This window comes from Puntigrus tetrazona, chromosome 12 (assembly GCF_018831695.1).
Source record: "Puntigrus tetrazona isolate hp1 chromosome 12, ASM1883169v1, whole genome shotgun sequence".
Taxonomy (NCBI): Eukaryota; Metazoa; Chordata; class Actinopteri; order Cypriniformes; family Cyprinidae; genus Puntigrus; species Puntigrus tetrazona.
Genome location: NC_056710.1, coordinates 8,179,513 through 8,207,412, shown reverse-complemented (window position 1 = coordinate 8,207,412; position 27,900 = coordinate 8,179,513). Strand labels below are relative to the sequence as shown.

General features: G+C 36.4%; 7 protein-coding genes and 1 long non-coding RNA gene across 8 annotated transcripts; 2 read left to right on the top strand and 6 right to left on the bottom strand.

The window, feature by feature from the left end:
- Positions 1–664: 664 nt before the first annotated feature.
- Positions 665–3,268, bottom strand: LOC122355856. The gene is made up of 2 exons (XR_006252254.1): positions 3,090–3,268; positions 665–1,162 (listed from the first exon to the last, which is right to left on the bottom strand). It is a non-coding gene; the product is annotated as an uncharacterized LOC122355856 (long non-coding RNA).
- Positions 1,693–3,839, top strand: zgc:163057 (Hemoglobin subunit alpha-D-like). The gene is made up of 3 exons (XM_043254435.1): positions 1,693–2,954; positions 3,275–3,479; positions 3,579–3,839. The coding sequence occupies exons 1-3, from the start codon at positions 2,863–2,865 to the stop codon at positions 3,705–3,707; spliced, it is 426 nt and encodes a 141-aa protein (XP_043110370.1). The 5' UTR covers positions 1,693–2,862; the 3' UTR covers positions 3,708–3,839.
- An 821-nt stretch (positions 3,840–4,660) lies between these two features.
- Positions 4,661–5,468, bottom strand: hbbe3 (hemoglobin beta embryonic-3). Its single transcript, XM_043254108.1, has 3 exons — positions 5,311–5,468; positions 4,938–5,160; positions 4,661–4,856 (listed from the first exon to the last, which is right to left on the bottom strand). The coding sequence occupies exons 1-3, from the start codon at positions 5,400–5,402 to the stop codon at positions 4,728–4,730; spliced, it is 444 nt and encodes a 147-aa protein (XP_043110043.1). The 5' UTR covers positions 5,403–5,468; the 3' UTR covers positions 4,661–4,727.
- A 4,040-nt stretch (positions 5,469–9,508) lies between these two features.
- hbbe2 (hemoglobin beta embryonic-2) lies at positions 9,509–11,449 on the bottom strand. Its single transcript, XM_043253163.1, has 3 exons — positions 10,909–11,449; positions 10,595–10,817; positions 9,509–10,494 (listed from the first exon to the last, which is right to left on the bottom strand). The coding sequence occupies exons 1-3, from the start codon at positions 10,998–11,000 to the stop codon at positions 10,366–10,368; spliced, it is 444 nt and encodes a 147-aa protein (XP_043109098.1). The 5' UTR covers positions 11,001–11,449; the 3' UTR covers positions 9,509–10,365.
- Positions 11,450–12,196: 747 nt separating this feature from the next.
- Positions 12,197–13,190, top strand: hbae5 (hemoglobin, alpha embryonic 5). The gene is made up of 3 exons (XM_043253164.1): positions 12,197–12,447; positions 12,544–12,751; positions 12,859–13,190. The coding sequence occupies exons 1-3, from the start codon at positions 12,353–12,355 to the stop codon at positions 12,985–12,987; spliced, it is 432 nt and encodes a 143-aa protein (XP_043109099.1). The 5' UTR covers positions 12,197–12,352; the 3' UTR covers positions 12,988–13,190.
- Positions 13,191–14,049: 859 nt separating this feature from the next.
- On the bottom strand, positions 14,050–16,095 carry aqp8a.2 (aquaporin 8a, tandem duplicate 2). The gene is made up of 5 exons (XM_043253396.1): positions 15,791–16,095; positions 14,921–15,047; positions 14,606–14,820; positions 14,356–14,490; positions 14,050–14,258 (listed from the first exon to the last, which is right to left on the bottom strand). Exons 1-5 carry the CDS (start codon positions 16,042–16,044, stop codon positions 14,216–14,218), a joined length of 774 nt encoding a protein of 257 aa, XP_043109331.1. The 5' UTR covers positions 16,045–16,095; the 3' UTR covers positions 14,050–14,215.
- A 1,037-nt stretch (positions 16,096–17,132) lies between these two features.
- On the bottom strand, positions 17,133–19,860 carry aqp8a.1 (aquaporin 8a, tandem duplicate 1). Its single transcript, XM_043254442.1, has 5 exons — positions 19,463–19,860; positions 18,841–18,967; positions 18,491–18,705; positions 17,607–17,741; positions 17,133–17,403 (listed from the first exon to the last, which is right to left on the bottom strand). The coding sequence occupies exons 1-5, from the start codon at positions 19,843–19,845 to the stop codon at positions 17,361–17,363; spliced, it is 903 nt and encodes a 300-aa protein (XP_043110377.1). The 5' UTR covers positions 19,846–19,860; the 3' UTR covers positions 17,133–17,360.
- Positions 19,861–21,438: 1,578 nt separating this feature from the next.
- On the bottom strand, positions 21,439–27,409 carry lcmt1 (leucine carboxyl methyltransferase 1). The gene is made up of 11 exons (XM_043253084.1): positions 27,053–27,409; positions 26,674–26,765; positions 26,459–26,580; positions 26,189–26,265; positions 24,917–24,978; positions 24,700–24,802; positions 23,252–23,372; positions 23,064–23,165; positions 21,922–22,013; positions 21,703–21,800; positions 21,439–21,618 (listed from the first exon to the last, which is right to left on the bottom strand). Exons 1-11 carry the CDS (start codon positions 27,136–27,138, stop codon positions 21,596–21,598), a joined length of 978 nt encoding a protein of 325 aa, XP_043109019.1. The 5' UTR covers positions 27,139–27,409; the 3' UTR covers positions 21,439–21,595.
- Positions 27,410–27,900: the final 491 nt, after the last annotated feature.

Here is a 27,900-nt window from a genome sequence, read left to right as displayed (position 1 = left end):
TACTCTTGCATGTGCAGTATTTTTCATAGTATACTTTCGGTGCGCTGTCGCCATCTAGTGGACAGCAAGCCTAACAACTTTTTTTTAATCGGTTACTAAGCAGGTATTTTAATTTAAGAAGCTAAATGTCAAACAGTTTAATTTTTTAGTTCAAAAATACATAAAAAATACATCTTTACCAATATTCCTACTAGTCTTCATGTTACACGATTCTTCAGAAATCATTCTAAAATGATGAAATGGTAAAAACAGTAGTGCGTTTTGTGCAGTCTCTGCAAGTGACATGGAAAAAAAACAGTTGCTTCATAATAATAACAATAATAAATATAGTAAAAATGTTAATTATATATTTATCTACACATTACACACAAAGTCTTTTAAGTACACAAGGTTATCCAGGGGACAGTGTCTTCAGATTATAGCAAAACATCTGCAGAGCTGTTTTTTGTATTTGACTTTTCTGTCTGTCTGTCAACCTCATCATTTCCTACTAATGATTTTTTCATAAACATCCCTTGTTGTTGCACTTGGGCACGTATTACACACGAATAAGCTATTTTGTCTCTATTTTAATCCAAAACTGGCCTATAAATAAAGGCATTTTTGGTCAAGACTTACTTAAACATTTATAATCAAGCAAATAAAGTGCAAACTGATACATACAAAAGCGATATAAATTTTAATTTTTAAATTCTAAAGCGACCAGACTCTTCAATCATTGTGTTTATTTGACAAAACATTTAATAAAACACTTTACACGAACACATATTACATAATGATAACGATATGTCACCGTTTAGACACAAAATTGAACAAAGCACAAACATTTTCATCATAAACCATTATATAAAATAACAAAACATAAGTGTATGATTTTTAGATTGATTATTATTAGAAAATAGAATACGCAATGAAGCAACTTAACAGCTGCACCCACACACAGAGCCAACAGACCTGAGCGCAATCATGTACCTCTCATAACGGCACATTCCCCAAAATGTAAAAAGATGTTGAATGCATTAAAGACATTGATGTTGAGTTTAGCTGAGTCATGGGTAGTTCATGCAGCCAGGGTCTGGGCGGGAGTGAGACGGGTGATTAAGCCTGATAAGGGTTTATCAGACCCGATGCCTCGACCCCTCCCTATCACAGAAGTGCATGCCTGTAGCCATTCAAAATAATGTCATTTAACATCATAAATACGTAAGCACTTTACATTTTTAAGGTGTTGTTTTCTTGCCGCATTTGGACCGCACGGCATTATGTGTGGTAAAATCACAACAAAGAAAGCAGATGCTACGCGTTTATATTCTTTTGAAAACTGTTTTTAACCTATTGAACATGTACATTGCATGAGCAGCCTTAATAGGTTTAAATTGAGCTCTTTTTATTTTTTACATTTTTGTTTACATAATTATGAATGTGTATATTTATTATGTATATATAAATACAAACCTCTAAATATATAAAATATTCAAAATAAATTAAATATATTCAGAATCTTAAAATGTAGTAATATAAATATATAAATGTACATACAGGTAAAGATATACATTAAATGTTTGTTTGTATTTATGCATACATAATAAATAAACACAACAAAAACTTATTTTGGATGCAATTCATCATGATTAATTGTTTGACAGAACTAGTTTAAATTTTAAGTATCAAATGATTGCTTTCAACACACATCTAATATTTATTGAGTAAAACCTACTAAGAACGATGTAGATTTACTTTTATATAAGTTAATGTGCAGGATGATGATGCATCAGACAATATGTTATTACAAGAAAAACATCCTTAAAAATATTTGCTAATTGACTTGTCACAGCACAAAATGTGAGATATTAAAAGAGAGGGGCTTGTAAAATATAACCCACGAAGAACTAAACCATACTGCATTGGAAACAAATGAACAATCTATATAATTCAAAGATGAAGTAATCAATACATTATTATTAGTTAAATGTGTCATAATGTATTAATTCCCAATGATATAATATTAACTAGTTGTGATACTTGTTGAGGAACAGCTAACCAATTGAAAATCCATAACCACAATGACAGCCTATTATTTTACAATTAGTTAACAGTTCTGAGCCTCAACAAGTAAAATCAAAACATTTGCAAAACATTAATAATTCATTAAAGCAGTGAAATGGCGTTATTAGGCTACATTATAGCACATTTGACTACAAACTATGTATTTATCGCTTAATCTATAAATCATAAAGAACGTTCATCGGATGCTGGCGTAGTAATTATTACTAAATGGCTTAGTTCTTCATTAGTCATACGCCTATATTAATTTGTCACTGTCAATCAATGCATATTTGCGCGCCCGTATTGTTAAGGTTCACCATAAAAACTACAGGCTGCTATAGAGACACACAAAATTAGACCAATTAACTTTGACGTTCAGATGAAACGGTTCAATTAAAAATATCACAGCCATAGTCAAATGTGCTAAGATGAGATTTTATACTTCTTGCGCAATACACGACCGATCTCTCTCAAGACCGCAGTCGGGATCCCGGCGTGGTAACGTAGGCTCTCCGAACGTGACGCAGAGGACGCTTAATTGCGCAGCTACGACTGTCACGTGATCAGGCTACCTCTAGCTGGCCGCTGAGATGAAGACAGCGACCGCGGGGAACTACATTTCTGCTAACTGCTCTCTTCCATTCTATATTTTTTAAGTCGAGATAGGCGGAGTAAATTATGTGATCGAACATATACAGCAGAGCTGAATTATCCGCGTTGTTTAGAAACTTAGAAATTCAACTTATATTTATTCACCCGCGTTTAGATAGCCTAGTGCAAATATATATTTTTTTCTTGTGCCACGATAATTCGATAATGCTATCGAACACCGAAAAAGAGTTGATTGTACAGATATGGGACAAAATGCTTCCAGTGGCAGAGGAAATTGGATCTGAGGCTCTTTTAAGGTACGCTGTCTTAGATCAAGAAAATATAGACTTAGCCTACAGACCGAAATTCCTAAAAAAAAAAGTTTGTTTTTTTTACAGATTGTTAAACGTGTTGCGCTTCCTTAAAATGTAACAAAACGTGGTATGACTTACTGTTTGGTGGCTCCTTGATAGTTCGCCGTTCAATTTTGTGAATATCAAAAAGTACAATGATTGATAGTCTTTTCGTAGTTGCCGCTTGCCCACGAGTGGTGACGCAAGCAGCGGAGTGGGAGGAAGTACTCGTGCCGCCCGTGTCTCGCTGACCTTGTTTTTCTCCCTTGTTAACCGGTTTGCAGGATGTTCACAACGTTCCCCAAAACAAAGACATACTTCTCTCACCTAGATATCAGCCCCCGTTCAGAGCATTTACGCTGCCACGGGAAGAAAATCGTCCAGGCTTTAGCCGAGGGTGCGAGGAACATAAGCACGCTCACCACCACGTTGGCGCCACTAAGCAGGTTCCACGCCTATCAACTGCGAATACATCCAACAAACTTCAAGGTGTTCATGTAATGTCTGTCTGTACGCTTTTACCGATCCGGTACAAATATAATGTGCGACGTGTTTCCTCACTAACGTGAACTTCTCGCATTTTTCCAGCTTTTCAATCATTGCATCCTCGTGACGTTAGCCTGCCACATGGGCGATAACTTCACACCTGTCGCACACGCGGCGATAGACAAGTTCCTTTCGGCATTCTCAGCAGTTTTAGCCGAAAAGTTCCGATGAGGACCCCCGCGAAGAAGAACGGGATGCTTTCGAGAACTCTCTGTGATGAATATACTGCCTAATACCTGTGTGTCAGTTGTTTGTCGTAATGTAATGCCATGGAATAATCAATTAAACTTTTATTGACTTTTACTATGATGCGGTTTGATTTGTTTTTGAGTTGTGAAACTGTTAAATAGGCGACAGTGTTGCGCTTGATCATGTGACGTTTGATGTGGGCGTGGCGCTATCCGAACCTAAGTGCTGAAATCTCGGCCGAAGTTCAAAGGAAATGTGACGCTGTCCCTTGTACTGAAAGCTTTTATTTTGCAGACCTGTCATTTACCTGTGGATAACGTTAGTACCACGTAGGCCTATATTATGAAGCAGAAAAGAAACAGGTAGGATTTCTGTGAACGAACAAACGAAATGTTCTAAATGCGCGGGTTTTTGCATTTGTCATCAAAAAAAAATCTTATTTGCTTCAATTTTAGGGGGGAAAAATTATTTGCTTGTTGCGTTGCTAGCGAAACATTTACCATTTCATATATTTATATTTTCATTTTAAATAAAAGCATAAAATAACTAATTTAAATAGAATAAAAAAGAAACCGATAATAATAAAAATAGCTAATAATAAAAAGTATTTTTAGTGCATAAATATTTACTCGTCATTTGTCTATATTTGTCAATTAAAATATGAAATGTTCAATTTAAGCCTAAATACGTTTATGATGAGGCCTAAATGAGTGTTTATAATAAAGAATTGGATTTTTATAGAGGAAATTTGGACATTAAATTTACTTAGACTATATCATATATATATATATATATATATATATATATATATATATATATATATATATATATATATATATATATAGTCGAAACTATGAAATATTAGAATTAAATTATATCGTGTGAAATGCATTGTTTTGATTTTAAGACAACTCAATGGACAACGAAATCGTGTCAATAAATTCGTATTTATTTATTTTTGCTGTGCATTACACAATCTGCAGCAGGCTACATTATTTCCTTTCAATTATACTGCTTTCTCAGGGCTGACACAGTAACAGCCAGGAACTTCTGCCACGCAGCTTGGACGTCCGGGGTGAACTCAGTCCTCATGCGTGTAGCGATCACCACGGTCAGGCAGTCGCCTAAGAGCTGGAAGAGAAGTTCAGAAAAATGAAGCGCAGCTCAAACGCAACCAACAACTTCAAATAGCCACTGCTTTGAGACGCAAACCTGGAAATTGCCTGGGTCAACTTGCAGTTTCTCTGAGTGAAGCTCGCTAAGGGAAGTGTAGGTGTTTTTGATATCATCCATGTTTTTAAGGGCCATTTCCAGACCTTTGAGCACTACGGTCCCGTGCGCGGCGACCTTAGGGTTAGCCATGATTGCCTCGGCGTTGAACAAGTTTCCAAAGCCGCCAAAGTACCGCCGAGTCCAAGGATAGACCACCAAGAGTCTTGAGACCAGACAAATAAGGCAAGGGCAGTAAGGCTTTAACTGTAACAAGCTAATGGCTGAATACAAGCGTGTGCTTTGAAGAAATAAACACAATTAAATTCAGGTTATCGAACGCCTGAAGCAGGCCCGAAATGAGAGTGCAGCCTACCTCGTCAAGCTCTCGAGGCCCACCGACTCGAAGTCGAGTTTGGCGAATACAGCCTCTATCGCAGCGCGTTCCTCAGCTGTCCACTGAACCATCGTGCCTCGTGGCTTTAGAACTGGACATTGGCTTTAAATAGGGGCTTCTCGGCCGCCGCCCATATATTTCGGGCAGATGTGTTTGACCGATAGCGCGAAGAAAATGCGGCGGCTGACCGATAAACTCCATTGTCCGTTTACATCTACATTGATAGCGTTTCATAGCGTGTTTCTTTGTTTAGGTTTCTTGTTTTTTTTATTTAATCTGAAGAGAACGGGTTAGGCGCTATGTTGCAAATTAGCCGCGGGCTATGAAGTTAGCAATAAACTGTTTATTATTTGCGTAGAGAACTCCACACACTACACGAGGTCTCGTGTGAAAATAAATGAGCTGACGAAACGGTCGAAATGTTCTAACTGAAGTACTTTTAACCCCAAACTGTGAAAACACCAATGAAATATTTAAAACCATTAAAACAATTAGCCTATAAGTTAGCCTAAGGCTAACAACGTATATTCTTAAAGTAACACTGCAACGCTCTATTTCAGCATCAGTAACTCCGTGGCAGTTAGGATCTCTGGAATTGTTATACACTCAATTTGGATAGCCCTACTGCATATCGAGTAATCGTGTGAAATAGGCCTAAATGTACGATTATTAATCTACCCGTCTGAATTGTAATAGCTGGGGATATGTCGGTGGTGCATAGATGAGGTAGGTTTAATTTGCTAAAATAGCATCCACTATGCAATTTTTTCATTTATGCAAATTTTTTAAACTTGACAAAAAGAACTAAGAAAAAACATGAAACATTTAAACACCCCAAAAACAACAACATTATATTAACATTATAAACATTATACAACCGCACTTGTTTTGAGCTACACAATAAACCCAGTTTCTGGCTATGTTTGCACTGTAAAAGGGTTGCTGTGAATTTTACTGGCAGCTGAGTGCACTGTAAACCATTATTTTAAACCCAAAAATCACAACAAATCATAAGCTTTAGTTCTGATAATTATTTTTTTATTGCTGAACTTTCTATTTTTAAAAATACAAATGACAAATCTTGAAATCTTGGGTGCGCTACCTGAAAAAAATGGCATCACCACAGTTGGGGGAAAGAAATTATTTTATTTAGCAAGGATGTTTTAAATAAATCAAGTGATGATAAACATATTTAAAATGCTATATTAAAATATTTTTAATATTTTTAATTCAGATAAACACTATTCTTCTGCACTCTCTTTTCATCAGGGAAACCTGATGAAACGTTTAACATAATATTATTTAAACTAATTAATGATAATAGTTTTTAGAGCAGCAAATCAGCATAGTAGATTGATTTCTGAAGGATCATGTGACACTGAAGACTGGTGTAATGATGCTAAAATTTCCAAATAAAAACTGTTGTTAAATAATACAAATTTCGAAAAATACATTTCAAAAATGTACTTTTTGCTTGTATTGTATTGTAAAATTATGTTTTTGTTTTTTGTTTTTTTTTTTAACTTTGGATCAAATAAATGCAGTCAGGTTTAGAATAGTTTTTTCATATGGAGAAAAATAACATATTTTCCAATTTCTAATTTAAATCACTTATTATTAATATTAACTTCTTGTTTATTGAATTGTGTTCAATTGAATTGTTTTCACTAAGTTATGACACTTAGTGAAACCTGCCCATAAATTCACTGTATTTACATAAATGCACTGCACCAAGACTCCCAAGGAATTAATAACTTAAAGCAAATGAAAATTACCCCATATTTTTCTTACCCCGAATCCATACTAGGTGTATATGACTTTCTTCATTCAAACGAATATAGTCAGAGTTTTTAAAAAATGTATCCTGGCTCTTCCAATCTTGGTAATGCTTGTGGCTATAGCGGCCATTATTTTGTAGCTCAGTTAATCAGATATACCTGCAAGTACTGTCATAAATCTAATCACATGTCCTCTAAAGCAGATCGATGGAGTTTTGTAACCAAAATATTCTACTTTTAAAAATACAACATAAATAACTGACTGACTGACTGACAGGTCCGCCAAGAAGTCAGAACTAAGCGTTCGTGCAGAATGAAATAACATGAGTCAGTTATTTACATTCTAATTTTGATAGAAATATCACAAACAAATATACAAAAAGCCACGGATTTGCTTCAGAGGACATGTGATACCCCCCAAAGGCATATAGCTTAGTTTTGCAGTACTTGCAGATTTATCCAATTTATAGAGCTTCAAAATAATGGCCGCTATCCACCCGCATTACCAAGCTTGGAAGAGTCAGAATAAAACAAAAATAAAAAAAGTCATAAACATCTAGGATGGCTTCGAGATGAGTAAAATATGGGATAATTTTCCTTTTTGAATGAACTACTCCTTAAACATCTGTCAGTGAATTTAGGGACCGTCTCTAAAGTTACATACAACATTAGTACACACGATTGTAACTGTAACTGTAACTGAGATTATTAACTTACCAGTTGATATTACCATGGCATTCACAAGGCTATGCTCTAATGCATTTTCTCTCAGTATTTAAACTTAATTTGCTGTTAAGGTTGAATGGCAGCTGGCCAGACAAGCTTACTTGTATTAAAGCGCAGGAGGACGTACAAACGTGTTTCTCAGTTTACCAAAAGATTATTTAGACTAGTGTACATAACCTTAATTTTCTCGACTGTCAAAGTTGTCAACATTTTGGTGGCATATCCAAATCCTGACACGAAAAACACAATGAATATGAATATAAGTGAAAACATCTTAAAATATCTTAATTTTGCATAAACCAATTTTGAGATTTTTAAGTCAAACATTTGTAGTCTGTCAGTCATATAATAAAGCATTAAAAACTGTCAGATCTGATTATTTTTCGTCTCTTTTAGAAGAAAACAAACATAACCCCTGGTACTTATTCAATACATTGGCTATATTAATGAAAAATAAAGCGTCAACAGGTGCTAATGTTCCCCAAGAATACAGCAATAATGATTTCATGAACTATTTTACTTCTAAGGTTGATACTATCAGAGATAAAATTGTAACTATGCAGCCTATTAGAACTATTAGATCTTAGCGCAGCATTCGATACTATCGATCACAATAATCTCTTGAAGAGACTAGAAAACTATGTTGGCATTAGAGGAAGCGCCTTAGCATGGTTCAAATCATATCTATCAAACATCGGATAGATTTTAAAATCTTAATAATTAGCTATAAAGCCCTGAATGGTTTAGCTCCTCAATACTTGAGCGAGCTCTTATCACATTATAGTCCTGCCCGTCCGCTGCATTCTCAAAACTCGATAATACAAAAATTTGATAATACCTAGAATATCAAAGTCCTTTTCCTATCTAGCACCTAAACTCTGGAACAATCTCCTTAACTCTGTTCGGGAAGCAGACACACTCTGCCAGTTTAAATCTAGATTAAAGACACATCTTTTTAACTTAGCCTACACATAACACACCAACACACTTTTATTATTCAAATCCGTTAAAGGATTGCTAGGCTGCATTAATTAGATCAGCTGGAACCGGGAACACTACTCCTACAATACGATGTACTTGTGATATAAAAAGAATGGCATCTCTGCTAAAATTTGTCTTGTTTTTTTTTTTATTCTGTTTCTCAGTTTGTATCCAGACTAGATGGTGGATCAGCACGCAGAGATTATGTTCATCAGAGACCAGAACACCTAGATGCGCCCCGTGTACAGATCACCAGATCCTGACACACTAAGTCATTTACACTATCTGACACAGCTGCCTTTAAAATTGAACTGGAGGTTAAGTGCTGGGCGTCCGGTCAGAGGAGAACTGGCCCCAACTGAGTCTGGTTTCTCCCAAGGTTTTTTTTTTTCTCCATTCTGTATGGATGGGGTTTTGTTTCCTTGCCGCTGTCGCCTCTGACATGCTTTGTTGGGGGACACTTAACTTCTAGTGATTATCATCGAATTGATTACAGAGACCGAACATGTGACAGCGTTAATACAGTGTTAAACAAATGTTAAATAATTTTAATGTAGTTTTAAATGAATTTAAATTAATTAACACAGTAGATAATTAATTCTGTGCGAGGTCTGACACATTTTCTTATTAAGATTTCAAATTCAAGCTTTTTTTTTTTTTTTTTTTTTTCACAAAAACACTGTCTTCTGGGTATAACATTCTTTCTTCTAGTGTGGTTAGAAAACATACTAGATCTTTTCGGGGGTGTAATTGTATCCAAGCAGACACCCTCTTTAAGTTTACTGCCAATTCATTGCTCCACCCTAGACCTAGGCTATAAAAAAAGATAAGTTAATTAATATATATAAAGCAGGATTTGCAATGGAAACACTGAACCTTTATCAGTCCTCAAACATAAGGCCAGCATCTTTTCATATAACCTGTCCCATATTGGTGAGCATGATGTTACCAAGTACAAGATGTTACTGGATCAACATTCCAATCAATCAATCAGAATCGAGGGATACTTTTTCAGGAAATATCTGTTTTAGGCTTATGATCAGGTGCTTCTTCACCCTTGCGATAAGTCTATATTTTTGGGCAGTATGTTAAAGGATCAACAAAAATGTTGATCCAGGATCATGTTTTACTTAGCAAAATCACGGCGACCATTCATTTAATTTATTACGCATTTATATATCGGTTACCATTTCAATTAAAACTCTTAAGTGCACTTACACTCTTTAGTTTATCAGAGGCGTAGTGCCGCCTAGCATCCTGCAGCAATCTTCATTTGTTCGGTTAAGTCTAATTAATCCAATAAACATGCTCTATTGAAGCGTTCCAATGACCCGTTTTTTAAACTTAAGCCTTGTGTTTCGTTTACTTGTTTGTATGAATTGACAATTTTGTCATAAATCCCTGGAGCCTTTTGACAGAATCATGAGTTTTCAGTTGAATTATACCCGATACTCGCACAATGGACAGTTTAACCACGGCTCAGATGCACATCAATTCCTCTTTATTGCGTTAGAGAACAATCAATGCTTTCCCCCAAATGTTCGAGGTTTTAATGATACTGTCTGCGCAGAGCAGAGACGACAACAGCGAGGAACTTCTGCCAGGCCGCCTGCACGTCAGCTGTGAAAGAGGTGCCCATAGTCCCCGCAATCACAATGGTCAGGCAGTCGGCCAGCAGCTGAAACGGGAAAAAGCGGAAGAGTGTAGAGCAACAAGGTGAGTCCCCGGGTAGTCTTACTGCATCTGTATGAGTTTTATATTTTGCTGCGCTTGCATACCCTGAAGTTGTCAGGATCCACGTGCAATTTGTCGGAGTGCAGCACGCTCAGTTCGGCATAGGTGTTCTTGATGTCATCCATGTTCTTCATGGCTCTGTCGAGGCCGTGGAGCACAACAATTCCGTGGGCCGCCACCCTTGGGTTAGACATGATGGCCTCGGCATTGTACAGGTTCCCAAAACTTGCGAAGTACCGCTGAGTCCAGGGATACACAATCAAGGCCCTGCAACACAACATAATATACAACACGAAAAACGAATCAAATAAGTATTTTGTGTGTTTGTAGACTTGCGCGAGCTTTGACAACGATGTACCTCTGCAAAGCTTTGGGGCCGGCCTCCTCGTAATTCAGCTTGCTGAAAATGTCCTGGATGCAGGCGCGCTCCTGGTCGGTCCACACAACCATGTCGTCAGGTTATGATCTTTGTCCTCCTTTAGGAATAAGAATCATACCTTTCCACTCTGTTCGACGCTATTTATGTCATCGGGTTGCATGGCCAGTACGAGAGGACTCGTTTGATTGGCTGGAGTTTCTGGTGGGCAGGACTCTAAGATGTAACTGTTAGTGATTTTGCAGAGTCTAGAAGTTGGATGACATTTTGATAAAACACTTGTAACATAGCACAGATACACTTAGTAAGGACGATCGGCATAGACGAGGACGACGCATTTGCGTATAAAAGCATAAGCATATCATTGCGGGATACATCATTAAACTGTTTAAATCTTTGGTAAATGTGACTTTCAGAGACTATGAATTGCTCTCGCGATATCAGCAGCTGGTTATCTCACGCGCATACGCACATTCAAAACGACTCTTTCTTATCACTAGACACAGACTCTCCGCTCACGTAGATCTCAAAATGAAATGCCCGTGCGTTGTAAAAAAAAAAAAAAAAAAAAAAAAAAAAAAAAAAATCCAGTCTCGTCAAACGCCAAATTAAAAGGGTGTGGCCATTTTATCGATTCGCCAGGCGCGCGCTATTTCAGAGCCAATTAATGATATAAATGATTTATAAATCAATTCAGAATTAAGAATAAATAACAATAAATCGGTATAATAAAGCACTCGGTTTCACTTGGTCGTTTTTATTCGCAATAAGAGCCCTGTAAGAAAACACATGGACATGCTTATTTATTATTATTATTTATTTTTTGTAACATTGTGTGTGTATGTGCTAATGGTACTAATGCAGTTTTGTAAGAATAAAAGTAGGATATTAAAAGTAAAACCAGCGCGTATATGATTTGAATCCGTTTATATTCTAATTAAAGGGAAATTAGCACTTAAAGAAAACTGCATTTAATAAGTAAATTAACTGAAAGGCAGTAAAATCACACAAAAACCATTGCATGCAATAAGCATGTATGGCCATAACATGTCATATCTTGTATATAAGATCTAAAATAACGTACTAAATTAATAAAACGAATTAATTAATTAGTCAAATCGTGTCGTGGGGTTTACTTAACCTGAAAATGCCGACGTGGTTTGATTAAGATCTGCCCATAACTGTTCATGTCTTGTGACTGAAGCGTGCACGCACGTCTCATCACGTTCTCCGTAAAACGAAGAGGGAGGAAAATGGGCATCATGTCAATTTTCAGTGTTAACTGGCAGGAGTTCAATCTGACACGCAATTAGTCTGTATCTTGGGTGCGCCCACTCAACTACAAACGCTTAAAAAGAGGACCGATGTTTAGGTGGGCAAGTCATTCGACCCTGGCACGACTGCTCGTTTCGGGCATCGCTTCAGAATGAGTCTCTCCGCTAAAGACAAAGCAATCGTGAAGGCCCTCTGGGCGAAGATCTCCCCAAAGGCTGAGGATATCGGCAACGAGGCGTTGTCCAGGTAAGTCAAACCATTATAGCTTATATGTCTCATGCTTGTTTCGCAGATGCATTTGTGCGAATAAATCGGATTTTACGTTTCCCCGCTGTTTTGCAGAATGCTCTATGTCTACCCTCAGACCAAAACCTACTTCTCTCACTGGAGCGACCTGGCCCCCGGCTCTGCTCCGGTGAGGAAGCACGGAAAGAAGGTCGTCTCTGGAATCGGTTTGGCTGTTGAGAAAATCGACGACCTTTTCGCCGGCCTGCTCACTCTTAGCGAGCTGCATGCCTTTCAGCTGAGGGTCGATCCTGCTAACTTCAAGGCAAATATACTCCCGACTCTCATTTTCATTTGATATTTAACCATACATGCATAGTTCTCACTACGAAGCTGTGTTGCTCAAAACGTGTTTTAATCTTCATTTAACAGATCCTTTCCCACAACATCCTCTTGGTGTGCGCCATGCTCTTCCCTAACGACTTCACACCTGAAGCCCACCTGGCCATGGACAAGTTCCTTGCAAGACTGGCCCTGGCTTTGTCTGACAAATATCGTTAACCAGTTTGATGTTTGTCAAGCAGTTTGAATGTTGTTTCGTCGATTTGGCCAACAACATGTCAATAAAAAACTGATCTGGAGACATCGTGCGTTGTGTTCCCTGTCCGTAACCAAATCTAAATCTAGCCTAAATAAATAAATAAATTTAGCCTACATGCAAAATCGAAAAAATGATTTTGAATAAATAATTTATAGAAAATTTCTATACATTTTCTATAAATATCTGGATTCCGTTAAATTTGTGCAACTTTTTTAGAAAGAATTTATAGCAATTAAACGAATAATTATTATTAATTTCCTAAATAATTTATTTATTTTGTAATCAACATTGCGAATTAAAGTTAAGCTGTTGCTGGAATAAACAATCATATCATTTTCGATATATTCATGACACCTTTTTGTACGAAGCAGGCTTGAAAGTCCAGGTTTAAGAAGAGACTAGCTATAAAGAGGATATTGCGATAGGTTTAATACGAAAATAATATAGGCGGCTTTTACTTATAACCCTATGCTTATCATTTTTCGTATTGTACATATAGCCTTATATACTATAATAGAGTTCTACTGTAGTCCGCGATCCATAAATAAACAAACAAACAAACAAACAAACGTCAACTGAACGAGGTCGTGTGAAGTCAGTCAGTCTCGGACAGGGCATTTACGGTCATTCAGAGCTAATATCTTATATATATATATATATATATATAACGTTTTTATTGAAATAATTATATAGGCTAGCAATTAAGCTTTATTTTAAAGACAAATTCTCACTATTAACGATCAACTTCGTTTTCTAAGCACATATTAATGCCTTTTGTACATAAAAAGTTTAGATCACTTATGCCAAAACCTACCTTAATAACTATTAATAAGTAGCAAATAATACGTTCAGTAGTTAGTTAGTCTAATAGTGAGAACCACACCTTAAAATAATCGTGCATTTTAGACATTAGTCTGATGGCTTACACTTGTTCACAAAGAAAGAAAGTCACAAGACTTTATAAAACACTGATAATATGGGCTACACGTCCCGAGACAAAACATAGCCTTTTATGCAAAACGTTATCAAAAAACAATTTATTGACATACTGGAAAAATTGGTCATGTTTTATAAAAATCAAGTACACTAATTCATAGTTTAAATGCTATATGTAATGCTGCAATATTCAGGCTGTTTAAAAGTAATGAAGCCACCATGAATTGAGAGGTTTTTATACGCTGAGGTTTATCATTTCAGTATAATTCGGATCTTCTCATCTCCAAGCAGAAGCCTGTTAAAACAATAAAGTAACAGTCTGCTGTAAAAAAAAAAAAAAAAAAAAAAAAAAAATTAAACGGAAGACATATTTGACATCAAAGAAAACTCACCTCACAAGAGCAGCAGCCACGAGACCTCCTCCTATCGGACCGACCCAATAAACCCAATGATAAGTCCAGTAGTTAGCCATCAATGCGGGTCCAAAAGCTCTTACGGGATTCAAACAGGTGCCAGAAACATCTCCTCTTTAAGGAAAACAATATTTTCTAGACTTTTTGTTACATAAGCAGACGTCACATAAACACCCATAACGTTTCTCAAATTAAAAACTCATGCTAATAATTTCTGTTCCACACTCACCCTGCCAGAATATTGACAATAACGGTGCAGCCCACCATGAAGGGCACCAGGGGGCTTTTGCTCTTTCCATTGACGGCTCCCAGAAGCACTACCATAGTTACTAGACAAGTCATGGCCATTTCAGCAAACACAACCTTCCCCAGCTGCTCCTCAGATTTAACAATAGTAAAGGCCGCCCCGGTAGCGTTCATATAATTCTCGTGTGTGGTCATAACCTTCAAAACATATTTGTCTGTTGAGTAGTGTTTGGCTTGTGGGAATAAATAGCAATATCACTTTTTGTTTGCGTAATATTAAATGCATTTTTGTTCACACCTTTGACATTGCAGCTCCCAGCACACCTCCGATAAGCTGACTGATAAGGTAGGGAACAGCCATCGTCAGCTGAATTCCACCACATAACCAGATAGCGATGGTGAACGGAGGGTTAAAATGTGATCCGCTGCAGAGAGAGAGAGAGAGAGAAAGAATCAGGTGAGACAGAAACTTTGCTTTCAGAAATGGATTCAATGAATCACTTTGAGCGCTCAGAAATCAATGAACGAAGCCACAGTTTGGTTTGACAATTCCTGAACGAGATGCAAGTGAATGTAAATGTTTTGAGAAGCGCCAGCTAAATAACAATCAATTCAAGCATACGCATCCTTTGATTATTACTGTATATAAATGGAAAATAATTTTTGGAACGTAAATAAAAAGCAATGTCTATTTACACACACACACATATATATATATATATATATATATATATATATATATATATATATTCTGTCAGATGATTAATTGTGATTAATCATGTCAAAGATAACAGTTTTTGTAATTTTTGTGTTTATATTCTGCATGTATATATTTAAGAGAACATTGTTATGGTTATATATTACATATATACAATATCATTTATGTGATTATCAATACATGCAAATATATGCATATATTTCCAAAATATATGCATATGTGTGTGTCTTTATGTATGCATATTAAATATACACAGTACACTCACATATGAAAACAAAAACTTTTAGATGCAACTAATCGTGATTAATTGTTCAGTGATTAGCAGCACTAATATATATATATATACACACATACACACACACACAAATACTGTATATATATACACACATGTGCGTGTGTGTGTTACACATACAATATTTGTGTGTGTGCATGTATTTTTTAACATCTCACCTGATTTCTGCCATGCACGCCACCAGCACAGCCACGGCCAATCCATGCACAAGCGCTGGCTGTAGTCGTCCCGCTGCCTCCACGTTTTCAATAACAGACACACAGCCGATAAAGACAAAAAAAGTCGTGCCCACCAGCTCGGCTACACACGGCTGGATCATTCTCTCATATTTGCCCAGAGGTTTTGGTTCATTCTTCTTCAGCAAGGTTTTGTCCAGCTCTTCAAGCTCTAGCTTCTCTGCCACCGCCGACATCGTGCACCATGCAGTGCGTTGAGTGACTCTGTGACTGTGGCAGAGGGAAGACCTATGATAACACAGCCAACCTAACTTGTTCCACCATAAATCATTCTTTTATCCCTGAAAGGTCTGATATATTATCACAGGGTTATATATGAATGATTCAGCAACAACATACAATCGAGTTTTAGGAGACAATGAAAAGATTTTGTGAGAACAATTATAATCACAGACTATTTTTTAGTTTGGAGTTAGGTCAGCGCATAGCTTTTCCCTTATCAGATGTAAGGTCCTTCACATTTGGACAGTATTGCTTTCACTAGTATCTTTTATTATTGATTCGCTTGTCAAGTATGTGATAACTCATTGGCCTTGGGTGTAAATGTTATCCACACATATGGCATTATAAAACAACGTATTGACAATCCATGCTGAACTTTGAGCTGCAGTGTGATATTAAAATACGGAGGCATTACTAATAGCCTACTTTTAATATGCCTATGCGGTCATAGATTAAAATATAAGAAACCTAAAAGTCATGATTTGGTTTAAAATAATACATACACATGCATGCATGGGTAGCTGACAAAAGAAACTGACTAAAAGTGTGTGATGTAGCAAAAATGTAGAGAAAAAAATAACATACAAATAACGTGATGCATTAAACATGCATCTTTCGTCTTAAAGTTACAAATAACATGAAAAAGGTTTATCTTCAAAGCTATATATATATATATATATATATATATATATATATATATATATATATATATATATACATTTTTGCTGTCACACCATGTCAACTACTCCCATACTCACTATGTACATACAGATAGAAAAATCATATTAATAAGTTATATATATATATGAAGAGTTCATTGTGCATTCAAATGAATCTCAATTAAACTGGAGTTGGATTATTTTGTTTACGTAATAACTAATAACTAGGTAAAATACTAGGTAACTAACATAATAAAACAAAATAAAACATAGTATAAGAAAAATTATATATAGGTGTTTTACGTTAACATAAGAAATGAAATCAAACAAAAAAACAAACAAAAATTCACTTTAGGCCATGCAACAGGAAGAAATACATGCGATTTTTAACAAAAGACAGTTTATTAACAGAAAACATCAGAATACATTATAGCAAGCTATAAAAACTAAAACAACAAATACTTTTGGCAAAGAGACAATAAAGTATCAGAATACAGAAAGGTTTAGAATACTGCATCAATAGAAATGTTTGACAATATCATACAACGCTTTACAAGTTATCTTGACTTTAAAAAGCTTGCGACACGAGATCCTCCGAGGGCCTCTCTCCATCACTTGAAAATAACGCGGATCTTCTTGTCTCCCACTACCAACCTGGAACGAACAACACAATTGCTCAAATACTGACGTGTCACTGTCCATCTCAGGACTGAACGTTTCAAACACAATGTACATAAAACACTAATGAACTTTTTTATTTTTTTATTTCAGTCTGATCAGCCTCCAAAGGCGTCATCTTTACGCACTCAGTGGCTTCCTAAAGGATTGTTCGAGGTAAAAGTGAGCATCGGGAATACCTCACGAGACTGACGGTGACCAGAGCGCCGGTCAGAGGTCCCACCCAATATATCCAGTGGTACTCCCAGTGACCGGACACTATTGCTGGCCCGAAGGCCCGTGCCGGATTCATACATGCCCCTGATATTCCACCCCTGTCGAACACGAAAGACAAAATCAGTCAGACGTACAGGCTGGAAGACTGGCTTTAAAAAGTGACCCAAATACAGCACATTAACACATTTTATTGTTAGTGTTCATTATTTCCTATTGCCGTTATTGTTCTGAGGCTGTTTAATGTCTTAGTTTCCTGTAACATATCCTGCGATTTTCAGTTCATTTGGTTACTGCGTTCACTAGAAACAGCTCTGGGAAACTTCGAAAAATCTCAGCCATATTTAAAGATTGATGTTTTTATATTCCATTGTTTTATACGTTTTAAAATACGCATGATTATAGTATAATTGTAATAATTATAAATAAAACAATTATGTTTAATGTAAATCATATAGATGTGTTTATAAACAAAAATGTGTTATTATAGTTATTTGTTTTATTTTTATTAGCCGTTTTCTGTATAATAATTACATTAACATTATATTCAAATCACCCATGTTCACAGTTATTACCCATCTACATAGTTCAGGTAAAGATTTGTGAACTTTTTTCATTTCAATAGCATATAGTATTAGTATACAGTAATATTATGTCACATTTGGAGACTCAAATAAAACAATTAAAAAGCAATTGAGATACAGACGTTTGAACACAGTGGTTCTAGTCATTCTTATATTTAATATTTTCTAATATTTAACACAAATGTTCTTTACGGCTGCAGAACAGATCACGTTTTCTTAGGCCATATCATTTCTTTTTGCGGTTTGCATGAAATATTAGCTCCTACCCAGCCAAAATATTTGCAGTCACCGTGAGCCCAATACAGAAAGGAGCCAGATGGCTTCGGGTCCTTCCGTTCACGGCACCCATGCTCACAACCATAGTCAGGAACAGGGTCATAATCATCTCGGCCACGGTCGCAGAGCCAGTTCCGTGAGATGACTGGACGGCGTCAAACGCTGCTCCCGTTGCATTGTTAAACGCTTCGTTCGTAGTGACAGCCTAAAGGAAAACAAAAAGATAACTCTCGGGTCATGGAAAAGGAAAGTTTTATTGTCAGTGCGTCGTTTCAGTCAGTTACGCTTCATCACGTCAAGTCACTAAAAATGAATTTCACAGAGAAGCTTGAACGCATACTTTGGCGAGGCTGGCAGCAATCACTCCACCTAACATTTGCGAGAGCACATATGGCAGCAGGAGCATCAGTTCCATTCCCCCGATGAGGTAAACACACACAGACACGGCTGGATTGAAGTGACCGCCGCTGGAAAACATCATCAGTTCAACTGAGCGTAAATCAAAGTTTTGGTACGGAGTGAATGGCTACATTATATTTTCTCAAGAACGAAACGTTAAACATTAATACATTAAAAAAATGATACATCAAATTTAACATAAGAAAATATTGAATTATTTTAAATGTAAAAACATAAAAACAAAATGGAATTACATTTTAAATGAAACTTAAAATATTTTAGATTTTTGTTTTATTATCTATACAATCATGAGAAAAAAAAAAATAAATAAATAAATAAATAAATAAAAAAAATATATATATATTTTTTTTTCCCAGACATTTTAAGTAATGCTAAAAAATGTCTCTTTTACAGTTTTCGTTACACTCAAACATACACATGTTAATATTCTAAATATATAAAACCTAATATAAATATTCCAAACATCATTTAAGTATATACTTTAAATTTGTATTCTCGATTTCGAAGTCAAATCAAGCGCACAGAACATGGCAGGCGGTTACCTGATTTCTCCAAAAATGGCAATTGCTATAGCCAGTGCTAGTCCGTGTGCCAGCGCAGGCTGGATGCTCCCGCTGATTCCCACGTTGCCCATGACCGACACACAGCCTACAAACATGAAGAGAGTGGAGCCGAGGACCTCCGCTAGGCACGGCTGAATGTAGTGCTCATAGAAAGACAGCTTCTTGGGCTGATTCTGATGGGCATCCCCTCCATCGCCGGTGGCTACCGTAAAGAGCTCCGACTTGGACTCGGCTGAGGTCATCTCGTCTGTGTGAAACTTCAGGTGATCTGTGCTCGCACACACTGCGGCGTCGTACTGATAAAGGTGGACGGAGGATGGGGTGGAGTGGTGGTAAGGCGGGCCAACAGTCTCCCCCGTCATCACCCCTGGTGGCTTGGGAAAAACACTTTACAATTCCAGCAGAGGAGAGCATTGTTCGGGGGGTGATGGCTTCAGGATACAGCTTATCATCCACCAGTCTGCTATTACACAACTGGGGACAATAAAAACGTGCATAACCAACTCCCGTGTCACTCAAGGTCTGCTCGCCTGTCTTATGCAACTGAATTGATCAGAGTTAATGCAGGTTGTCAAACTTTACAAATTTAATGGCATATTATAGATCGCTCTGTAGTTCAGCACGGCCTGCAGCAAATTTTCCCATGCAGTCATCCGTATTTATCGCAACAGAACGTTTGCTCTCACTCTCATGCATTAATTTCGGGGTTCCCGTGGCAGTAAATAACAGCACAAGGTCGGTTTGGGTTAATGTTTCTTTTCAGGGAGTCACTGACAAAAATGAATACAGAGAAAGACTGCAGGATGCCTGGCGTTGACGGCTAAAGAGGAAACGTTTCCTTTTTTTGTGTCTTTTAATCGCCTTTTGTTTTCTAAAACTACTTCCTTGTAATCATTAGTGACGTTGAAGAAACACTTACTCTGCGGTTCAAAAGTTTAGGATCGTACGACTTTTTTTAAGGTTTTTGAAATAAAGTTTTTTTATGCTCACCAAAGCTGCATTTAACTCAAAAATACAGGTACAAATGTTTTACCAAAAACTTTATTTTGAATTAAAAAAAATATTTTAATATTTTATTTTAAAATGTAATTTATTTGTGTGATGGCAAAGCTGAATTTTAGCAGCTATTACTTCAGCTTTTAGTGTCACATGATCTTTCAGAAATCATTTTGTCATGCCGATTTGGGGTTTAAGAATTATTATCTATGTTAAAAAGGTTAATATTCTTGATGAAGATTATTTGATTACAGCATTAAAAATAGAATTCTTTATAACATTATGAATGTCTTTACTGTCAGTTTTGATCAATGTAATGCATCCTGGTTGAAGTATGAATTTCCTTAAAAAAAAACAAAAAAACAAAACATAACTGATGAATGTTACTATGAAAAAAAAAAAGTGTGAGTGCTACTGTATCGTCCAAAAAAAAAAAAAAAAAAAAAAAAAAAAAAAAAGGTATGACACAAACTTATGGCTATTTTTGTTGTTGGTGATTTTTAATTCTAAACCTATAATTCTAAACTAACGTAAAATAATGGTTCACCCAAAATGAAAATCATTTACTTTCATACAGGTTTGGAGAAAATGATGAATTTATGAACTGTATGAACACAATCCTTATATATTGAAGTTTGTAACCAGGCCGTTTTGGGTCACCATTGACTTCCATTGTATTTCTTTCCTACTATGGAAGTAGATGGTGACCCAAAACAGCTTGGTCCCAAACTATTCCTTTAACACCTACATTACAATCACCAAAAATTTAATTGAAGGCTGCTGTTTATGTGGTTTGATTAAATCGTCTCTCCTCCTAGTATTTTATTAATTCTGTTTTTTTATTTTCGATTTTATGTAGATAGTAAAATGGTTTCAAATCAAAGTGCAACAATAAAATGAAGCACTTCAGCGAGACGGGAGACAAAAGGAGACAAGTAAAACAGAAGAAAAGACGCTGATGCCAGTAGTCTCCATTTTTATTGTGCTTAAAAATGGAAATAAAGATATAAATGACTTCCCCTTCCTGTCCTCTGAAAAGCGTCCAGAAGAGTGTCCTGTCTACTCTTGGTGGTGTCGTTTCAAATTAAACTTTTACAACCAAGTCCCTACCGACGTTTAAAACCCAATTTGCGAGAGGCCTGAAAAGACAAGTCCGCTATTAGTTACAGGTGACGTCAAACGATAAGTGCAACGCTAGAAGTGGTTAAAAATGGAAGTCTTACCTAGATTGAGCTTATCTTTTACAGCCCAGCAGATGCAATAGTGTTGAAGAAGCTGTTGGAGAAGTTCCTTTTCATCTAAAAACTCTAGACGCTCGATTCTGTGATCGTAAAACAAAGAACATCGTTGTAGAGATTCTGATCTTAAACTTTCCTGGCACAGGCTCTACAGTTATAAATACACTCTTGATTACGACTGTACTTGAGCGCTGGCTTGTGTACCTAGCTACATCTTCCTGAGGAAGCATGCTGTAGACCGTCATCATGTCCAGCGCGTTTACACTTTCCCAGCCTGCTGACAGAAAGCGCTCCTTCTGTGGAAACACACATCAGGGTGATTAGCCATTAAAAAGCATTACTAATCTAATATATATAAAAAAAATAATACTTCAATTGAACTAAATGCCAAGTCAACATTTATAAATGTATTATTGTTCAGAGTAACTCTAAATATTAGAATAAAAATAAAAAAACTTTACATTAAAATAAGATGAGTAATTACAAGAGATCTAATAACGCACAATCATGAACACATTTTAAATTTCAAAATGAACTGAAAATATTAATAAATCTATCTTAACATATTGATGAAACATTATGGTGGTAAAAACAATTATTATAACTTTAGTACATTAGTTTTATTATGTTAATGAAAGTAAAATAACACGCTATCGTCATAATCATGCCAAGCCATGTTGACTAGATATTCTGAGGCGTCTACAAATTAATAAAACTTTCAAAATAAAAGTATGAACTAGTTAAAAATATGAATTATCTATTAGTATATTAACTTCTCATCATAAACGCTACTACATTTTCAAATATCAAGCAGTGTTGACATAATATAATGTTATAATGATATAATGTTTACAGAAGTTCATTATGGTGGCGCAAAATTATTAAATCTTTAAAATGATAAAACGCAATTTTAAAATAAGATAATATTCACAAAACATTAATGAAACTAAAACAACACATCATCAAAAACACTGCAACATTTTCGGTCTTAATGCAGATTTCAAGCCACGGTGAGCAGATACTGCAGGGTGTCTCCGGAAGGTCACCACGCTGGGGTTAACCTTGAGAGACGTGAACTGATATTGCTTGTGAGACCTAAATGTTGGCTATGTTTGCATAAACAATGACTTGTGCTTAACTGCTCTGTTTTCCTGAGTCTTGATAACCCATTGTATTTTGAGCAGGAAAACAACTTTGAATTCCAAGCACAACCCAGTCTAATGTTTTGATTGCACATAGAAAGACACCGTCTTACTGTATGGAGCAGAACAATCATACAGTGCGATACGATATCAATGAAGCGCATTAGAAATGAACTCGCTGGTCCTAAATGTATAATGCCGTACTTCAGAGTCCAGAGACTGACACGCATCCACCCCAGCCAGATTGCACTGTCGTCTCTGCAGATTCTCGATCATGATCTGCCCGAAGCGATCATTCATGTTCACCTGAAAAGATCCGGACAGTTTAGGTGCGCAGACAGCATGAGCCGGCGACATATTTTTATTGAAGCTGTTTAATGCAGTGAGCTCACCTGTTCGTAGTTAATGAACATGGCCGTGGAGAAGGTGTCTGCGACCCAGTGCACCAGTCTGGAGGACTGCTCAGGGGTCATGTACACCAGCACACACTCGGACAGAAACAGAGTGGGCAACCTGGGTGGAGAGAATGCTAAGCGGTTCATATCAATGGTGGGGAAGTGTTTCTTTACAACACCCATCCTATGATTAAGCTTCCTCTAGATAGAGTCTAAATTTAACTATGAATTATGGGTAACTTTTTTTTTTTTTTTATTTTAAAACATTCATAACTGTAACATTAATGCATAATAAACAAATATTGAATAATGGTCTATTGTTAAATGAACACCACCAAAGACATTTACAATGTAGAAAAGGATATCGGTAACACTTTATTTTAAGAACTAAAATGTACTTTTAACAACCTGCTTAGTCACATTATTCGCATATTACTATCATATTGACTGTTTATTAATACTTATAAAGCACATATTTATTTTTTCAATCTGCATGAGCATATTTAAGATACAAAAAAATGAAATAAAGTTTATTGTTAGTTTATTATACCTTATGCATTAACTAAAGTGAATCTTGTTGCTAAATCATGTTTTTCCTATTGAGAACATCACAATTTGTTCAGCTCATGCATTAAAACAAAACAAGTTTGTTCCTGAAAACAGATAATTACGGTAATACCTACAAGTACATAGCAGGAAATCACGTTTTTGGAAGAGTGGTTTGCGTGCTATGACAAAAGATTTTCCAGATTTTTTTTTACTCAGCGTCTGAGACACTAATGGGATTTGCAGACAAGCTGGCAAACGTCAAGACGCCACGTTAGGGTGGATTGAACGGGAAGTTGCAAAAAAAGGAAAAGAAAAACAAAACAAAAAAAACAAAAAAACTCAAGGTGAGAGGCCTTGGAAATGATGCCATTGATGTCATACACCTTCTAGAACGGTAGCTTCCTTCGGGTCTCATCACTTCACATCAAAGAAAACGTGCGCTTATTGACGCATCGGAGGAAACTTTAAATGCTCCCGAGTGTACTATTGTCGTCAGGGGCATCAGCAGAGATGCACGAAAACAAAACAACAGATGCGTGCAGCTCCTACTGGGATGCCAAACAGGATGGATCAACCCTATCTAGGATGCACAGAATTGTGAAGTTAACTTTCTAGTACATCAGGTCTAATCTCAAAAACCTATTGTTCTGATGCCCAACCATGAATTTCAGTCACTGAGGCAACAAATGAAACGTGAACCTTTCAGAAGACAAATCTGTACATCACAATAAAGATAAGAGAGGCTCATCCTGATGTTGTAACTGCGCTCACTACATAATCTACTTTGATAACCATGTAGATAAAACATCACAAAAAAGCAGTGCTACAGAAAAACTGAAAAAAATCTCGAACTTATATTTAACTCGGGGGCAAGGTTGTGCCGTCGCAGTACTTACTCCGGATTTATCTGGAACTTTTTTAGCTTCTCCTCTAAAGCAGGAAGGTCTCTGAGATCGGCACCAATGATGCAGTATCTGTCCGAATTCAGGCTGTGACCATCTTTCAAAGAGACAAATTTCAAATTCATCAAACAGATGAGAGGTTACAGCGAAAAAGATCACTACGCAAAAACAAAGGAAAACGCTCTGTTATGTTGTAATCTGACTTCAGTACCCAGAAGAAGTGAATCAGTGGAGTGGGTCTCAATCAAAGGCTTGGATAGCGGAGGTTTCGTCCTGTAACAGACAAACAGACAGACAGAAAGTTAATCCTTTACTCAATTGTTTTATGGAAAACATTACTTTTATCTCATGATCGTTACCAGTTATCAGATTTCAATCTTCAAAGGCATTCACGTTTTATCATAACACATCATGTAGAAAGTACACGTTTGACCCCTGAATTCTCTAACGCCCCTCTGTACTATATTACACTTTTTTTGTGTGAACTTGAGGGGAACCGATTTCGTACGATAGAGAGTCAACTGCAAAAAACGAAAGGTTGTGAGAAAGGTCTACTATGGTTTGTTTGCAGATGACACACTGGTATTTTGTTATCTAATGCACCGAGGGCTGGATTGTATCGTATTGCATAATTCCCTTTGAACAGTGTTTGTATTTCTATTCTGTCACTTGCATACACACTCTTAAACGCATACAAAAACCTTCTTTTTATTTGGATTTGTCGTCAGCTCTTGCTTGTTTCCTTGTCTAGCTTTCTAATAAACCTTGCGTTTGTACACCATGAATATTGTTGGCTCTCTGACTGATTGCTTATTTTACCCCGTTGTGTACCCCGTTTTGTGCATGCATGGGGTTTTGTTTCCTTGCCGCTGTCGCCTCTGGCTTGCTTGGTTGGGGACACTTAACTTCTAGTGACTATCGTTGAATTGACTACAGAGACCGTCTCTGCATTTAATAAGAAATTGGTCACTCTCGTCACTATATATCCCTGTCATTATACTGTACAGTGCTTTGATGCAACCTGTGTTGTTAAAAGCGCTATATAAATAAAAATGATTGATTGATTGATTTTGCACCGCCAAACCTACAGCAATTTCCACTGACTGTTGTTATGCATCAATTAGAAACTAAACGCCCAATCCACAAAAAAACTTCCTTCACACAAGTATAATTCATATGCATAACACGATTCGAACAGTATTATTTCAGGTACGGCACTTTAAAAGAATAAGTTGCATCAAAGTACTGATAAAATTTCATACACTACAAAATAGATGACAGATATACAATGCAACCAGGATTTGGAGGGTGGATATACTTAAACAGAGGGTCCTAGGAACTGCTCATTAGAGACACTGTCTCCCCCTACAGGAATATTACTAAAAGAACATGCTAAACATCCAAAATCATTCATGAAATCCTCAAAAAGCAATTTACTGAAAACAATACCAATAATCATATTATAACAGTAAATACGCCTTACTTGATGTGGTGTATTTTTCTGGCGACAATCATTGGGAAGTCAACTTCGAAGAACTTTTTTGGCATAATGTTTTCATCCTAAAAATTGAAGACGGTACATGCATTTAATAAATACAAGATACTCTGTTTAGCAAAACTATATTATGGGAGTCTCTATAAGAATAAATCTTATTGCTTATGAAAAATATACCTAACCAATATATGCATTATTATTATTGTCTTTTTAAATATTGAAATAACCAAATAAAATATACGACCAAAAAAAAACAACCTTTAATCTCCAAAAAGTAGTATCCAGTCCTGCCCCGAGATTCACCACCTGGCAATCACATTGCGTCTTCTTGAGAAAAGCATCAATAAGAAGATTCATCCCTCTGACACGACCATAATAACCTACAAGACAATTAATAAAACAATCGCGCGTTTAATTAAGCGCAACTGCAATCATTAACCAGCAGGGGGAGATATCTAAACGATCCATCTTACCTCTGTTGATCTCAGGTGCTTTACGCTCACCTATTTGTCTCACAAAATACTGGACGTAGAGGTCAGTCCAGTAACCTTTACTGGTAGCAAACCTATTAAACAAAATGCAAAGTTACGTGAAATATTAAATTATTATTGTGCGTCGTTAACAAATAGTACTACGGCGTGGCGAAATGTTTTATAAGCTGCAAATGATGTGTATTATATATGGTTATTCATGTCAGTAACATTGTGCATAACCACTACTGAAATATATTAACGTTACCACCATTTTGATGAAACTAATGACACTCAATAACAGTGCAGCTGCAACGTCAGGACAGTAGCTCAATATAGGACTTATAAGCACAAAAATCATGTTTAATGCACGCCGTGCTACCTTTTGCATGTCGATGCATCGTCGCAAGTTGCTCTGACCGCTTCGTCAGCAGTGTCTGAATCTGTAAATGGCTGTTTGGATGCCATGGACGCTTACAGATTTGAAGCAATGCTGATAAACACCGCGTTACACATACATGCTGTATTTGTATAAACACAAACGCTAACACAAACGTTAGCCAAGGCTGGTCGAGATTCGAAAAACCGCCACAGTCTAAGATTCAACGCTTCATTGGCGAGGTTATCAACAATATTTTTTTTCAAGCACATTTATTTAAATCAAGCATACTGATTTTCACAGCCGCGAACTGGAATAAACGCTCCGGTTGACAATCACATGTTTACATCTACTTCCGCTGACGAAACTTTCCCATGATGCATCTCGGGGCAGCGGTGCGGCTTCACTGCGCATGACGGTGTATTTAATTCACATTTATGTGTAACATTCACATTGGTTGATGTGTAGATGTTTACGCGTATGATTCTGCAAATCGTAATCGAGTCTGTTTTATATATACACCGTGGTTTTATAATATATTGTTCACAGCAACGTTAAACCCATGCATCACTTTCGTTAATTATAACGGGAAAATGTCCTGTTAGCTACATGTGGATTATAGATACTTGAGAATAAAGAAAATACACTTAATTTAAATTTAAACGCATGTCACACGTAAAACTGGTTAAAGCATTAACCGTGTTAGTAGAAAACCGAAGTGTACATAAAGTACATAAAGAAGCTGCAGAAGCCAATGAGTGAAAGTTACAGACATTTTTTATTTCCTTTTATTAGCACGAATGTTATTCACTTTTACAACATTTCAAGAATGTACAGCGCTTAAAGTATTA